The sequence below is a fragment of the Hoplias malabaricus genome, chromosome 17 (genome assembly GCF_029633855.1).
Source record: "Hoplias malabaricus isolate fHopMal1 chromosome 17, fHopMal1.hap1, whole genome shotgun sequence".
Taxonomy (NCBI): Eukaryota; Metazoa; Chordata; class Actinopteri; order Characiformes; family Erythrinidae; genus Hoplias; species Hoplias malabaricus.
In genome coordinates, this window is record NC_089816.1 from 9,315,833 (window position 1) to 9,333,288 (window position 17,456).

At 39.6% G+C, this 17,456-nt stretch overlaps 1 protein-coding gene across 2 annotated transcripts in view; it reads left to right on the forward strand.

Moving 5' to 3' along the window:
- tsc22d3 (TSC22 domain family, member 3) overlaps positions 1-13,009 on the forward strand; it is a 42,472-nt gene extending 29,463 nt beyond the window's left edge. Inside the window, exons 1-3 of one of the 2 annotated variants that reach the window (XM_066648817.1) lie at positions 10,311-10,613; positions 11,117-11,168; positions 11,569-13,009. In XM_066648817.1, the coding sequence (XP_066504914.1) occupies positions 10,492-10,613; positions 11,117-11,168; positions 11,569-11,823 (429 nt within the window). In that variant the 5' untranslated portion in view covers positions 10,311-10,491 and the 3' untranslated portion in view covers positions 11,824-13,009. Of the gene's footprint in view, positions 1-10,310; positions 10,614-11,116; positions 11,169-11,568 lie in introns of those variants that run through there. The other variant, XM_066648816.1, reaches the window with a different exon arrangement.
- Positions 13,010-17,456: the final 4,447 nt, after the last annotated feature.

Genomic DNA, 17,456 nt, shown 5'->3' on the forward strand with positions numbered 1-17,456 from the left:
CTAGCTCATTACTCTGTGGCCGTGAAAATGAAATGAAATGTTTGTGTGTGCTGATGAGCACAAGCAGACATGAGCCAAGCGTGTGTCCAAGGAGCTGAGCCCAAGGCCACGCAAGAAGTTTCCAGAACAATGTAAAGTCTGTTTACGGTGCACACTTAACGGACAGTCAGAGAGAAACACAGCGGGAAAGAACAGCCTGTACTGTTTGTCTTTCTTCTTAGAAAGCTGCCACAGTGGCGAGCTCCAGGAGGAATACATACAGGCCTCTACACTAACATGTCTCTCTGGCTACCACTCACAAGTTTGGACACACACATTTGAATTCTTGCTGCTAATTATATTAAGATGTATAAGATTTAAAAAAATAAAAAGTCAGATGCATTATCAGGAATCTAAGATGACATATATCATAAACACATATTCTTCAGAAAGTTTTGTGCATTGAATTTTAGTTTAGGGCATCAACGTGGTGCCCCAAGTAGTGTCACCACCGCCCAGGCTTCATCTTTGACTTGGGTCACTGTCTGTGAAAAGTCGGGTGCATTTGTGCATAGTCACATGGTCTGTGTGGGACTGTCCACAGCTGTAAGTGAGTGAATGTGACTATGTGATGCCTTGGGATGGTCTGGCACTCTGTGTAGAGTGAGTGGCCAGGCATAGGATCTCGAGCCACTGATTATATTCAGGCTAGTTATTAAAGGTAAATGAATGAGTGAATGAATGAACAAAGTCTTCTTCAATTCTCTGTTACATTCATTCATTCATTCATTCATTATCTGTAAGCGCTTATCCAGTTCAGGGTCGTGGTGGGTCCAGAGCCTACCTGGAATCATTGGGCACAAGGCGGGAATACACCCTGGAGGGGACGCCAGTCCTTCACAGGGCAACACAGACACACACACACACACATTCACTCACACACTCACACCTACGGACACATTTGAGTCGCCAATCCACCTACCAACGTGTGTTTTTGGACCGTGGGAGGAAACCGGAGTACCCGGAGGAAACCCAAACAGACACAGGGAGAACAAGTTCAAGTTCAAGTTCAAGAAGTTTATTGTCATTTCAGCAGTATACAGTGTTTACAGTACACAGTGAAACGAAATAGCGTTCCTCCAGGACCAAGGTGCTACATAAGACAATACACAACATTAAAGTGCGACTAGTGTAAAGCTAGTGCAACATGAAACAGTGCACACGCATTAAAGTGCAAAGGACATAGAACACAAAACAATACACAACATTAAAGTGCAACTAGTACAAATCTAGTGCAACATAAAACAGTGCATACACATTAAAGTGCAACACACCAACTTCTCACAAACAGTCACCTGGAACGGGACTTGAACCACAACCTCCAGGACCCTGGAGCTGTGTGACTGCGACACTAACCTGCTGCGCCACCGTGCCGCCCTTCTCTGTTACATGCAGCAAATAAACAGTAACTATGCTGTAAATTAAAAGCATTTTTTTTAATTTACAGTTTTGAAAACCAGCAATATGTCATCAGATCACCTTCCGTATAAATGTGAAAGTTAAATAAGACCTTTTGGTCTTCAACCTGCTTCAGAAAATGTGTCATTTTATAGTCCTGATTCCTTGAATTGTGCAAGATAGTGGAATAAAAGAAGAACCTCCCTTCTATGGAGTTTCCTGTCGTGTGCACCCAAACTTTTGACCGCACTCTAGGTGAAAGGTGATTGCCTAGTGAAATAAATACGGTGAGAAAGATTGCTTGAGAAGGGGATTCAAACAAAGCACTTAAAAGGGTGATGGGCTCAGCATGACCAATATATTAAAGCTCACCATTAAGCTGTCTCATTGCATCAGGCAGGCAGTTTGTAACAGGCCACCACTGTGCAATGTTCTCAAATGCTGATTTTCCCCATGGAGCAGTGTATAGTACTGTTTGTCTCTACTTTTAGTTACATAACGGATTTATTGAAATATGGCTCCATAGAAAATCAAAAGCTGGCTACGTGTGCGCAACTAATGGAAAACACTTCCCTTTTACATGGACATGCATGGTTTTTATATGGAACCTGAGCTACTTAATATATGCTGAATCTATTATAAATGTTGTTGTGTTGTCACAAAAACCTGTACATGTTATTCAGCTTACAAACATTCAGCCCTCAACCTGTATTGATGTTTTGAATGAAGCACAGTAGAGGGCACCCATTCATTTACGCCATGTGGTCAAACATTTGTGGACACCTACTCATCCAACATATCTTTTGAAATGAAGGATGTTAATAGGTAGTTTAACTTTATTTGCTGCAATAACAGCTCCTAATTCTCTACGAAGGCTTTAGAACAGATGTTGGATCATTTCTGTTAGGTTTTGATAGCATTCAGTTACAGCTGCTTATGCTGAATAATTAGTTCAAATGCCATCACAGCTCATCCTACAGATGCTAAATAGTGCTCCATCACTCTAGAGAACAGTTCTACTGCTCACTTCTAGCCGACATTGGGAACTGAGGATTGTGACTTGAAATTGATGCAGCTGCTTCAGTGTCCCGTTTCATTTCGTGCACCCTATATGTATCTGGGGACACCCATACAAGCAGCATATACACAGCTCAACATCTATACGCATGGGTGCACAGTGAAGTTTGGAATTCACTAAATATGTGGTGTATTTATAAACATTCAGACATAGAGCAGAACCTGTTGGACTCTAAAGAGATAAAGATAAAAAGAAGCTGGGAAATGGCCATGGGAAAATGAATAGTGTCTAGCTTTGTTACATAAACCCATGCAAACGTATTAAGTGCAAAACAAAACCTGAAGAAATGCAGGATAAAGGCTCTTTAATCCAATCGAACAGAGAAGACGATTCAACCTTCAGTCTAAATCAATTGTGGGCTGAACCAATTTCTTAAATCATACCTTATCCAGGTAAAGCCTCTCTCTCTACCCCGCCCTTTCAGACCATTAAACTCACTCAATGGATTAAAAGAAATTGCCTTTTTAATCTCCTGGTATGAATAGACAGCTCCTGTTAAGACATGTACCTTTTTCCCCCTAAAACACACTGCAGTAATAACATTCATACTGAATCAAGAAGTACTGCATAGTCTTCTTCTTTGGAATATGACTGAGGCTTTTTCCTGTGTCTGGTTTTAAACGATGCACACGAAACAATACTGTCTGCAGCTGAACATTTGTCTTGCATTAGTTGAAACATGTTGTCCAAAGTCAAAAAAGGACAATTATCCTACACAGCAGAGCAAACAAACAAGATGTATGAGATCTGCGAAGATGGTGTCTTTCAAGAGAAGCTCAGGGGAAAGACAACTACACAAAGGATTTAATCATGGGGGGATTAATTTGTTTAGTTAGGGGATATTGAGGCAGACAAACAGACAAACCTGAACCCTGTAAGACCTTTCAATATGCTGCCATTTACTGTTGTTTTATATATTTATATATATATATATATATAATTGGAAAGAAACTAAAAAGTGGAACTTCATCACATGATCCCATGGGTTGCACCCCTCCCCCATTGGGACTGCTTCACAAGAGTGTGTTAGTGTGCATCTTATCACTGACACTTTGCATCCTTGTTCACAGTTTAGACTGAACCAACTCTGTAATAATCTCAGTGCTTAATCTGTTGCTTCAGCTGTTGAAGTCCTAAGCAATCGGCGAGCCATGGGTACTTCCCTAGAGACTACTACACACTTTGGGAATTAAATCTTTCTGGGCCTGGTCCCAAACCAAATTAACAGTGCCAGAGGCACGCTTAGAAATGACATTGTACTTTAAAAACATTTACATTGAACTCATAAAGCACTGAAAACCAAAACTGGTCTCCACTTCAGAAAGAATAAATACTGTATCATATCTGAAAATCATATCCCAAACCTAGTAATAATTACTGCTAATTCAACTCAGTGTCTTAGTCGATAAGTAGGAACCAGAAGCATGCTATATGTTCTGGTAAAAAAGGCAGTGTAAAAAAAGCAAAAAAAAAAAAAAAAAGAAAAAAAAAAAAAAAAGAAAAAAAAAAAAAAAAAAAAAAAAAGGAAAAACCTTTCTGGGCAGAGAAAGCATGTCTGTTTGTTCACTCTCCTCCCATTGAGCTGAGAGAATGGGTCACATTCACCCACGTCCTGACCACTCTGAGCATCCTGCACAATAATCAGCTGCAGCTTGTGCCTGGCATAGAGAAAACCTAGCCTTTCCATCGCTCTACAGACTGCCCACAGCTCCAGCCATGAGCCTCCAGCCCCCCTACTCCCCAAGCCTCTTCCAGAGAAGAGACAGCCGGCGGTAAGTGCAGCAGGTCATGGTTGTGTAAGTATCATTAGTGCTGACAGCTGATGGATTAGTTGCGTGGGTGTGCGGTGAGAGTGAATAAAAATGACCAAAAAAAAAAAAGACACCAAGTGCTTGTCTAACCATTGCCACAAACTCAAGGTTAAGGCTCGTAGGGCTTGTTCTACAAGGTGTGAAAATTGTTCAGTTCAAATATGAGTGTCTGGCTCATTACCTGCTTAACCTCATTACTATAATCAATGACAGATGGACTGTTCTCTTGCTGTATAACATTACTCTGAACTGCACTGGAGAGTCAGGCAATTTGCACCTGCTAATGCAAAAGAACAGAATTCTGTCAAACACACGTTCAGCCAAAAAAAACAAAACAAAACAAAACAAAAAAAAAGTTAATATTGCCATAGATCGAGTGGCTGTATTTAACACAAAGAATTCTAAAGTAAATACTACTCCTTTAATTACTCAAAATTACACATAAATAAATCTAGTACTGCTAAATAACTAGCTTTAGTGTATTGTTATTAACACTAAAATCATTCATATGCAAATATTAGCTCTTTTAATATGCTTTGTTGGTTTCATAACATCCTTCAATGGAATTGAATGGAACAGATTTGATTTGTTGTTTTGACTCACACACAGCACTTTTCCAGGCTGTTCTCAATTTGAATTTATTCAACTAGAATTTGAACAATGTGTACTAAATATAGTTAACACTTAGATAGGTGTGAATTTCTGAGGCGCACAGGGCTTGAACACTCTTTAAACCTACAACCAACACTAACAATAAACGTCCATAACTCTAACCATAACCTTAAACCTAACTGTTCATCGTCTATCATCGCTGTCCAAAGAATGATTCCAATATTATTCATTTTTTAAACACATTTCAGTTGTGATTTACATAGAGCTATGTCTGTTCATTTTTACACATTAGGAAACTGTAAAGCAGCTTTATAATGAAACATGCTCTAGCCCTAACACTGTTATCAGTGCTGCGATGCTGTGTGTATAGCTGCCATAGTTACTGGCAAATTGATGTGGTCCTGTTATGTAAAGCATTACAGTGTAACCCAGTGTGGCCTTCCAGCCCTGTGATTTTTCATCATTATTTTTCACCATATCAGTGATTAGTATCCGCCTTAAAAAGGTTTGTAAAAGCTTATGGTTCTGAGTGTATCAGCCGGAGACCAGAGCGATTGTTTATCGGAGGGAGGTGGAGACGTCTCCACCCGCACACAGTTGAACCTCTCAGTTCTGCTTCAGCATTGTGCTGTGTGTGGCTTTTTTAGAGCTAGCAGAGCTTTCATGCAACAGGCAGTCATGCAAAACACTATATGGCCAAATGTTTGTGGACATCTGTTCATCAAAAAAAATGAAGGGTGTTATTAGATAGTTAATCTTCGTTTACAAAAGACTTTACCTTGGAACATTGCTTTGAGGATATGATAGCATTTCAACCATGAGAAATATTGGGACGTCAGGTATCAATGTTTCATGATTCATTGTAGAGCACATCCAGAAAGTACTGGAAGGATGTAGTTCTGTCAGCTTTAGCTTTATCTCTCTAGCTGTCTTCTGGCATTTATCATGGTGACCTAAGGCTTATATATATATATAGTAATAATAACAACAAGAATAAATGCACTTTTAATTGTTGTCATATCACCATATCACATTTTCCTCACATAGTAATAAAGCAAGGAGAATTAGGTTGGGCCCTTTTAAAGGAACAGTAGGTAAGCTTCAAAATCACTGTGATTCTCCAGTGAGCTGTAATAGGGAGGCTAGACCCTCTATTGTTGCTACTCTTTGCTCAACACTGCAGAAACTGCATTCTTCAACTTTAAGAGAAGGGTAGGATTCTATACCCAACAACCCTTTCCTCCTTGATTTCAGAACAGTGCTGTAAAATGCGTTGCACTCTGCATTTGTAGAGGGAGCCTAAAAAAGAAAACTCAGTTGTTGTTCTTTTAAAGGTACAGTTTTTTGTATTGTGCTTTCCTGTGTGTATGCGTGCTTTATACAATACTAAGCCATAGTGACACATAGAGCAACCTGACTCTCTCATCATATGTCTGATCAGAGGCTGTCAGAACGCAGCTGCAGCTCAAGGCTGACGCGCAGGGAGTGTGCAATTATGGAGCAATGTTACGCTGGCACATTGGAGCGCTGCTTTTCCACGATCACAGCAAGCTACTAAAAAAGAACACTGTTCCCTTGATGATGGTTATATAAGAGTGTGCTTTGGAGCTAAGTGTACCTCGCCACCTGTAGGGATCTCACCAGGATGCACTACCCTTCAGATTAAGAAGGGATTTCTCTCCTCTACTTCGGAGCTGCCATTATTGTTTCATAGAGTGCAGAGTGATCAACCCTCTCCAATTAGCCTGACCACAGCACGGCAGGTGTCCAGCGTCCAGGAGAGAACATGTGAAGACTTACCTCTCCTCAAAGCTGCTGTGAAATCTGACCTGGCATCTTCAGAGTCTGTGTGAAATCATGTGTGACAACTATTGACACTAATGTATGTTCCCTTCTTGCCTGTTAAACTTCTTCAAACAGGACAAACTTTAGACCTTTATCTTTTCTACACACTTCAAGAGTTACTAGACAGTTTCAGGAGTACTTTAAACTTTAAACACTCGCGTATCGCATCCTAAACTTCCACTGACAGGTTCTTAGAGCCTCATCCCACATGTGTATGCACTGTGTTCTCCTGAGGTCCAATTGTTTTCAACAACATCTCCCAAATTGTACTTATCTCGTAAACACTCCTTATAATGTGACTGAGGGTGGGAGGGGCTAAACTGCTATAGCAAGGTACACGTAAATAATATGGTGGTATACTGTTTACAAAACAGACTGTTTTTTTGAAGCTTTTTTATGTACAATAGTGAAGACTAAAGAGTGTGTTTTAAAAGTGAGGGGTATTCAATTTTCCACAATATGGACCCTTTAATTGAATGTGATTCTTTTGTGGCATCACTCCAAACAACTCCTTTGGCACTTTCAGAAAATGCACAGTCCCAAAGGTTGGAGTGATTTATCACTGTCCTCCTCTGAACCATATGTTTAGGAATGAAACTACAGAAAGCCATGGTGTTAATTTGGTTAGATGTTTTCAAGTGATATTGATTTTTCTTTATAGATCCCAGAGAAAGTAATAACCTCTAAAACGTATCTCTCAGACTGAAGAGTGATCTGAATTACTGACTTAGCAATTACTATTATCAAGCAATTACTGTCACAAAATATATGATTACTCCATTGGAGCAGTTAGGATGTCATCATATCTGTGAACCTAATTTGCCAAATTCACTAGGGCTAAGGCTAAAACTACTTTACAACTGCATTGAATATAAAAAACCTTACTAATAGTACTATACAGATTTGATTTTGTGGTTTAGGGGCAGTCCTTTCATTTCCTTGACAAAATAATCCAGTGCCCTCAGACATTTGTCCCAAATGCTAACTTTTCTGTTTTAGTGTCTGTTAATGGTAAATGTGAAATAAACCACAGTTTCAAAGCATTCACACTTTCCAGAAACTATACGACATATTAATATTTACATGAGTATAATAACTTCTCAGTGTCCTGCACGTGATTTCTTGTAAAACTCCTGGACAGTGCTTTCACTGAATAAATGGAGCCCCCTTTAGGCATATCGTTATAATGTAGTTATTTATAGTATCTACAGCATTTTCTAAGATTTAAATTACAAATATATTTGTTTATGTTTATTAAAGTGGACTGCAATTTTCTACCACTACTAGCAAATATTATTACTGTGAATGAACCAGTTTGAATGGGTCCCTCACAAGGTTATTTCATACAATAAAGAAAAATAATTGGAGAATATGACTGCGCCTTTAAACCTCGAACTCCTATGCTTTTTAATACATTACTTTTGTAAATACAATGCAGTCAGTTTCCGTGGAGGATATTTGCTATTGTCAGCAGTCTCAATACACTGCAAAGGGCCAGCAAATCTCACTTACATTGTACTCTACACGTATAAGGCCTTTAACAATCCATATTTGGTCACTCTTTGTGGTTGAATAGTGCAGCAAATAATGAGCAGGATCTCCAGACATATTGGCAAAAGTAATCAATACACCACCCCTGTGTCCTGCATGGGGTCACTATGTGAAAGTTCTATGATGTAGTTGAAGTGGACCCCTGATTAGACATCCAGCTGCAGAAAGACGCTATTCGCAGCATGTGCAGTGTTTGTGAGCTTGAACTTATAGATAACATCGTCGACATCATATTACAGTGGATATGATTTTGCGTGGAATATTCACCAGGTGTAAAACCTTTTCCCAAATGCCTTCAATCTGATACTTCCTCAACAAGCTGTGTAATGAATAACCACCTTAGGCTTCATTTACTTTCTATTTCATTGATCTTGGATCTTGTTGAAGCAGGACAGACAGTTTCAGTTAGGGATATCTATTGTGGGAAAATAAAAATCCTTCACATTATGTTGTTTGCTGGTAATATCCAGCACATTTCACATATTATGAAAATAAACCATAATAACTGGAGTTTATCTTTTATTTGTTCTTATTCTTCATTTGTTATCTTCCCTATGTAATAATGTTGAATATAAGTGATCAGATATAATGGAAATTATATATTTATTTCTGCCATGGTAGTGGCATTAATCAAAATATAGCACTGACATTTCAGTGAAGTCAAGCAATACATATCATATAAAGAAACCTTTAAAAATTGGCCTTTATGAGCCATGGTCATTTAGTAATTGTAGCTGTAGTAGAGTAAATAAGCATGTGTTGCCCTGTGTAAAACAAACTCATGTTGTGTGTAGGGTCTTATGTCTGGACATGTCCTCCACGTGCCATTACCTTCACTTCATTCGTGAAAAGGTATAGCATGAAAAAGCCAGTACCATGAGAAAGTGAGACTGAGAACAGTGCAAATGGCCTATGTCTGCAGCACACTGTCAAATGTGTTTTCTTTAGTAATTTGTAATAGTAGTTTGTCTGTGAGATAATGAGAGTCTAATTTTACTTAGTTAGATGGTGTTATTTTAATTAGAGTCTGCGTTTTGCTGCATGAAGTAATATTTCAATAACGGAAAGAAGGCGTGAGAAATAGCTGCAGAGCATTTTTAAGGCCCTAATAATCTCTAATATAGTGGGAGCGTTCCCCCATCTGTTTCCTCCCTGAAGTCTGAATGTAAATACTCAATTCAGCCGCTAGAGGCCGGGGATGAGCCAGTGGAGATGAGTGAGAGAAAGAACAGGAGTGGAAAAACAACTTTGGGAGAATAACAGCTCAAAGGGAAAAATGAAAACAGTCCCCAAGTTAAAAAAAGAAAAAAGAAACAAATTGTGAGAAGTACCGAACTTTAAAACTTATCTACTGAGAAATGGTTTACAATTCCTTTAAATTTAATTTCATTAGAAACTGGATTTTTATTCCTTTATTCCTGTAAAGTTATAATTTTAGTGTATATATTTGATATAGGCATTTTACTATGCAGCTATTCTGCAGAAGATTAATATAGATATGAAGAGGTATTTTCATTCAGTGATTCGGGACGTTTAAAATACCTGTTTATAATCACAGCATCAAGGATGTTGTTGATTACACGAATATAGCACTAGAGACGTTTTTGTGCAATTGTACCAGTGTTGTGTTGCTTCTTTCTGCAGCACATGTTTTACTGTTTGGGTGTTGTGGCTCCAGGATATAATGAGGGCTTGTGGGGAGTTTAATTCCAGGATTGTAGAACCTATAAGTTTTTCCATTCTTATTTGGGGTGCTTTAGTGAGGAGTCCGTGCCAGTCTTTGCTAGAGTCAGCTAGTTTACTTATCCCAGCGCTGCGTGTTGCATTGTTGCTGTTTTCATGTTCCCGTTACCGACCCGCAGGTCACTCTGCGGTGTTCCTTCAGCGAGTTCAGGGAGGGGTCACCCCTGCCACGCTCATTTGTATAATTTATTCCCCGCGTCATGTGACGTCACGCCTAAGCTCATATAAAAGCAACGCTGCGGCAGAAATAGTATCACTCGCTGACAGCGTTTCACCGAAACCACAGTAGCGCAGTAGCTCCCGCCTTTTTCACAAACATTTACCGCTAAGCGGGCAAGACAGTACCTGCCTTTAGTCCACTAACAAGTCGCAAACGTGGCGAAAAGTATTCTTCAAACGGCTTTAGCCTTAAATATGAGCACGGAGATGTTCAAAACGTCAATGGAGGTCGCCGTCTATCAACTGCACAACTACTCCATCTCCTTCTTCTCGTCCTTTTTAGGAGGAGATGTTGTTTCTGTGAAACTTGACAACAGGTAAATATTAGACGTGTTTTTGTTCGGTTTAGACGTGGATTTTGTCAGGCTTAGCTTTAAGGAGGGCTAGTGGACTGAACTTGGCTCTCTGGGCTATCGTTTATCCTGCTCCTCCAGTGGAGACCATTGTGTGTTTGCATGTTGAAACTAGTTTAAAAGACTGGTCAAATGGTTCGGTTTTCAAAGTTCTTTTTATCTGATGAGATTAACCCAGACAATAAACCTTGTCAGGCATTGTTTTGAGGTGTTTTAGTACTAAGTTACCAAGCTGTGGTAGCTTAAACTCGTTATTACTGTGTAGTCTGTGTGAATCTGTATTATTGCTTTTAAGCAGCACAGAGTTGTGTGCACGTAGACTGTGTCTTAGACTTTTTTTATTCAGTCAGTATTTGCCTTCTCTGTTCCCTGTGTTTTATGCACTGCATCCATCATCGTCAGCTTAACTTTCTGTAATGATTTACTGCTTCTGAGAACTAACTTATCTATTGTTTTTCCTTTTACAGTGCCTCCGGTGCAAGCGTTGTGGCCATAGATAACAAGATTGAACAAGCAATGGTAAGAGAAACCTTTTTAAAATGATTCTAGGTACTAATTTATTTTAAAAATGATTTCCAGAGACTGTTTTTGCAATAGACTGTTACAGTGGGGCATGAGTATGCAATTTTAATAACTTCATATGTTAATGTTAGGGGAAAACCTTTAAGCAATGATTTGAACCAAATCTTGATCCATGTTGTAGTGCTCCAAAGTAATTGCAAATGCTAATACATGTGATATTAGAATGAAAATTGAATTTCGGGCTGCTTTCTTCATGCACAGCATGCATTTAAATCTGAAAGTCCATGTTTTTGTTATGTTTAGCTAATCTTATCCAAACATGATTTACTTTAGACCTTAGACGTTATAGTGAAAGTAAAACTAAATTGTATATTTTCTTTCTTTCTTTCTTTTTCAGGATCTTGTGAAGAACCACCTGATGTATGCAGTCAGGGAGGAAGTAGAGTTCCTGAAAGAGCAAATCAAGGAGCTGGCGGAGAAGAACAACCAGCTGGAGCGTGAGAACAGCCTGCTAAAGAACCTGGCCAGCCCTGAGCAGCTGGAAAAGTTCCAGTCACGCCTTCCCTCTGAGGCTCTGATGCAGGTGGAGGCCCAAGGGCTGGAGACACCTGAGAATGGTGGTCACTACAGCTCAGTGGGCTCCGCTGTATAAGTGGCTCTGCCATGGGGCGGGCAGAGCCACAGCTCTTTCCTGAAATGGACCTCCTGAGTCGTCGCCATCATTGTTGTTGATAGCGCAACCTCCATACGAAGCTGGCTGTACAGATGAAATAAAGAACCTGACCAAAAAAAGCGAAAGATTCTGACGTTCCAGTGCGTGTTCTGTAATATCCGACAATCTCTTCGGACTAATGCGGATAACGAGAGAGCGCTGTAGATGTCCGTACAATGGGACCACCAGCCATGCCATAGGAGGCCCGGCCTAGCTTTTCTCTCTCGTTCCCTCTAAAAGAGGAGGAGGAGAAAGCACATGTCTGACGGAGCTGTCCCGGCAGCCTAAAGCCGCGAGGGGACCTCGGCCCGTCTACTCGGGGCCCGAGGAACCTTTCCCTAAGAGACTCCCTTCCAGTCTCACAAGAGCCCCATTGTGGAGGTCTCACTGCAACAAGCTACCTAGGATCACAAAATGCTCTGTCCTTGACTGACTGTACCTAACTCATAGTATCACGTTAGTGGTCACTCTTATGCAGAACCACAATGTAGTTTGAGGACTTGTGAACTGGACTTATTTTTGCAAGACCCTGGTCACCCTCTGGTGATTTTTAACCATGTGATTTATAAGAATTGCTTGCATACTCTGCAGTTGGGGCTTGCTGCTTGTAGGGGAAACTTTATTTTGTAACTGAACAAAAATCAACTTGTTTATTGTTTATATAAACTGATGATTTTGTTGGGGTAGAAATGTATGTATACATTTGGCTTAGTTTTGTAAATAGCAGATAATGTAAAGAGAAGTGCTTTGGAGTGATGGAGATGAGCTTTCTTTGGCTCTTGCTGCACATGCACTCCAGAATATATATAAAAATGTTTTTGTTTGTTCTGTTGATGCCATATGCCAGTTTACCACTGGCAGGATTTGTGTGTATGTATTATTATCTGAAGAGGAGGACAACGTGCTCCTTGAAATAGTTTCCTAACTACCAAAGACTTGCTTCGTACTCACAAGCCAAACAGGACCATGTGTTTTTACACAGGGTGAAGGCAACTTTTTGTTTTTCTTTTTGTCAACACACTTTAAAACATGGGTATTGTTGCTTAACTGTGTCCAAGGAAATGTTTTTTTTCAGTGATGTATGGATACAGAATGCACATGCAATAAACCTAATGTTTACACTAAATCTAAATTGAATGCAGTCCATTTGTTCTTGCGTTCTTTAATATTGCAGATTCTGCCATAGGGAACAACATGATAGCTGGCTGTTTGGACAAAAGTACTAATCTAAAATGGGCTTACCGCTTCAGATGTAATTTGTAATGGATTTAACTTGACGTTAGGGGAAATCTTTTTTTCATGATGAATAAGAAACAAATCTTAATCCATATTTCATAAGAGAATACTTGGTTGTCCTCCACCCTCCAGTTATATAACTCATTACTGGAGTTGAGGGAAATCTGGTAAAGGGCAACATGACTTATAGCTTAGATGACCCATGGTATGTGCACATTCTGTCTGATTGTATGGAGGGAAAATGTCGTTTACATTGTTCCCTTCAGCACATACTTGTCGAGCATAATCCTATACCATTTGTAGTTGGAATATGGGCTATTAGATCTCCATCTGAGCCAAATTTACATATGGTCTTAACAGGTATAGCAGTTTCCTGTCTGTATTTGTAAACATCCCATTTACTAGCTTTCTATGAGGTGTAAGGCACCAGTAATCTGGACACTAAAGACTGTTGCAAGCACTTCTGACTTTAACAGTGATTTTTCACAATGACCAAATATGTAATTATAGAAAAAAAAGATTGTGGGGCTCCCCTTAACAATAATTTGAATATTGTAAATAATAGATTTACTTTCTATGGCCCACAAGTTTAGGGGCACCTGCTCTACCAGTGTTGCTTCTAACATCATGGTACTCCCTGTACTAATGTAACAGCAACCAATGTTCTGGGAAATCTTTACACTGGATATTAGTACACTGCTGTTAAGATTTGAGGGCATTTAGCCACTTCAACACTAGTGAGGACTTATTGAGGATCATTTAGAGGATGTGGTCATGGTGAATTTAGACTCATGTGCAGCCGCTCTGGCGTGTTACATTCTGTTGGTAAATGCTTTACTAGAGATTGTACACAGCTGAAAACCAGTCAGTAAAAGGTGCATCTTAAAGCAGCAGGGATCACATTTTAGAAGTATCTACAAACCTCTGGACATAGAGTATACACTTCTTTGGCTGGTAGTGTGTCTTGATCCATATGTTGTGTTTTTATTCAGTACTGCAGCTTGGAAAACAATACATTTCACTTCTTTAAAGTGAACTACAATCTCAATATTGTAGTATTTCAGGTGCATCAGATTGTTCATGCAAATCTGACTTGACTAAATTTGCCTAAGTGAGCTCATTAGCATATAAACAACACATGTTTTATTCACTTATGCTTGTAAAAAGAGCTATACAATTTTTCTACCAGTCTAATACTATATACTATTATTTATTCAGGAATATTTTACTATATTTAATTCAATAATCAGTGTGTGTTCAATTTTCCTAATGTTATTTTTCTAAGCAGAGTTTTATTTTGGCATCCTGCACTGTGTTACTACAGTATGTATTGAAATCAGTATAAAAACTGTGGCATCGTGACGACCCTTGGCAGGAGACTATTATGCCCATAGCGTGTGAGTCTTTCTCCCTGTCTCGGCTCATGGCAGTGGAGATCCATATCCTGGCATGCCAGGAGAAACCTGAGCTCTCCAGGATTCCCTAGTGGCAGCTTTCCATGGAAAAACATGAGCACTGCTTTTCAACAGCTCTCCTTGTAGGGTTCACTGGCCAGTGTTCTTCAAAGGTTATGTAGTTCAGCTATCTCTCGAGGAATGTCGATTAGGTTTGATTTCACATGGATCTAGACTTCAAAGGATGTGTTCACCCTCAGCTGTTGGATACACTGTTTCAGAGACACAATGTGCAGTGTAGTGTTGTCTCACTGGCAGTGTGATAAGTGTGTTGAGTGTTATAAAATCGATAAATGTGCTGAACATTGTTGAGCACAGCGAGTGGAATACAGGGCCTTGACTGCCCGTTAGTTCAGACAGCAAGGAAACATGCTTGAATCACAGGCCCATAAAATTTCCTCTTCACATCTACAACTGCAAGGTCATCACAGAGGAATGAGTGCTCACTCTGAGGAACAATTTGTATTGGCACATCTAAAGCAAGTCAATTGAAGCATATCCTTGAATAAAACAAATGGACTCTTTATTTTTTATTCCCAGCCACATTGGGTTTAGAGAAACGGAAATGGCTCTGATTGGTTCGGAATGTGTGCTCTGATTGGAGTGTCTGATGGTTTCCTGGCTGGGTGCTGCAGATCAAGTTTAGTCAGTAAGAGAAAAGGGAAAAAAGAGAAACAGCTGGAGAGCTATGTTGTTATGCAACCCTCCAACATCTGGTTCGATGCAGTGTGGTGTGGTGGGCGGCTGTGGATATCGGAGCCTGAATGAATGCGGTCAGACTTGCATGCAAGGGTATAGTTATGTTCAGCCAGGCCTTGTGCATAGCCATAGCGCATGCTTGTCCCCTCATGTAAATATAGCCTCACACAAGGCTGTTTGTGTAAAGCCCTGCTGCAGCATACGGCTGACATAATTTCCTAAGGCATTGTGGAAAATCATGAGTGTTATGTGATGTTTGCACTATGTGAGATGGTTTGGTGGTTCACGCTTGGCACAAACAGCCTCTCTCCTGCTCCCAGGTGCTTCCTGTGGTGGCAGCTTGAAATGAGAAAGGTGTTTACATGAGGAAGGGGCTAATGTCTTAGATGCATTAAGCTCATAAACATATGCAGGTTCATTGGCTCAGGCTTCTGTGCTTGTAAGGGTGTTAACGGCTTTAAATGAGCAGCAAAAGCTTCAAAAGCAGAGGTCTTGAACTCTAATTGCCTAAAGGCCTATAGACAGGTAGCTTTCTATGTGGAAGACTGGTAGTCAGTCTTCAGTACTATTTGTTCAGTACAGTTTTTCAGTACTGGCTGGGAGTTTTTAACCTGAAAAAAGACCTTAAAAACCCTTTACAATATATGAATTATAAACTCTCTCATCTTAATTTCACATATTATTAGTGGAATATTAGTGCTGCACCATTTAAGTTTAAACATTTTAAACAAACACATTTCTACAGCATTCTGGAGTTACACTGCCTTTTGTGACCAAACGGTTTAAATACACTAGCACGAAACATAATATTATTTTCCTGTAATTAAATAAGTTAATGTAAGTTTGTTCTAAAATGGACGGACTTCTATTGCACTCCTTAAGTAGGTTTCCATTAATCTGAGCGCCCAGTGCTCTGGGTCCTGCTATTGGTTTACAGAGGTGTCAATCACTTCTGACCCGCCAGCCGAAAGGATGAGAGCTGAAAGCTGAGCCCGCCTCCTCGACCCTCATTGGTGAGCGAGAGCGTACCGGACGTAACCGCGGTTTTAAGAGCGTATCACCGGTGCAGCGCCTCTCCTGAGAGTGTAAGTGATTTTATAAACAAAGTGACCATGGTTACAGTGGTTTTAACGGGTGGTGTACTCTGACATTCGGTGTGCATGAGGCTGGAGTGGCTCTTGTTTACTATGTGATAAGAACATTTCACGCTATCAAGTAATTCATGTTCATTAGAGGACGCTTTTGCAAAAGGGTTTTAACAACGTGTCGCCAGTTAAATTCTTAGTCGACTATATAGGTATATTTTATCGACGATTATGTTGACTAATCGTTGCAGACCTAAACCGAAACAGTGGGCCGGTAGTTTAAACCTCGTGCTTTGAAGCATTTCCACTACTCTACAAAACAAAACACTAAAACAGGTTTTGCATAGTGATGGCATTGATAAAACATACAAACATAGATCTACAAACATATCAATGATCAGTACTGATTCAGAAATTCCATATAAGGTAAGGTTCCAATCAATTTTTGAAATCTGAATAAAATATTAAAATACAATTAAAATATGACAATAAAAATAACAATATAAAAAATAAATTAAACCTTGTTGTTCATTTTAAATTTGCCCTCCAAAATCCTTTTAAAATAAAGGATAATCCTTCATATTTAATCTTTATTTCAGACTGATTTGAAGTGTACATAATGCTTGGTTGACTTGCAGAGACCAAATTCTGGAAAGGCATCAAACACATTTCTTTCTCTACGGGGTAAAAGACTGAACGTGTGAGTTTGCAAGTGCTGTGCTGGGCAAACCCGCAGGAAACCAAGTTATTCTATATTTAGTGGTCAACAATGTCCGCTTCTACCTAAGTGGCCCGTAAGTCATAACTACAAACACACAGTCCTGTATTAACCACAGCACTGGAGTCTCATTTGTGGTTTCGCATGACTTCCGTACACCTTCACGTGCAAACAAAGACAGATAGACACACACATACATGCTTCATGTGGCTGGTGTCATTGATGATTTTGACATTCATAACCAGACAGTTAGGGTGTGTTGGGGGAATTCTTTGAAGTTAAATTTTATTCTTATTTTCTGAGCATTTATTTGGACGAGAACCACAGACCTACCTTGAAAACCACTGGGTATAGACAAGATGCCATATTGGAGACACCAGA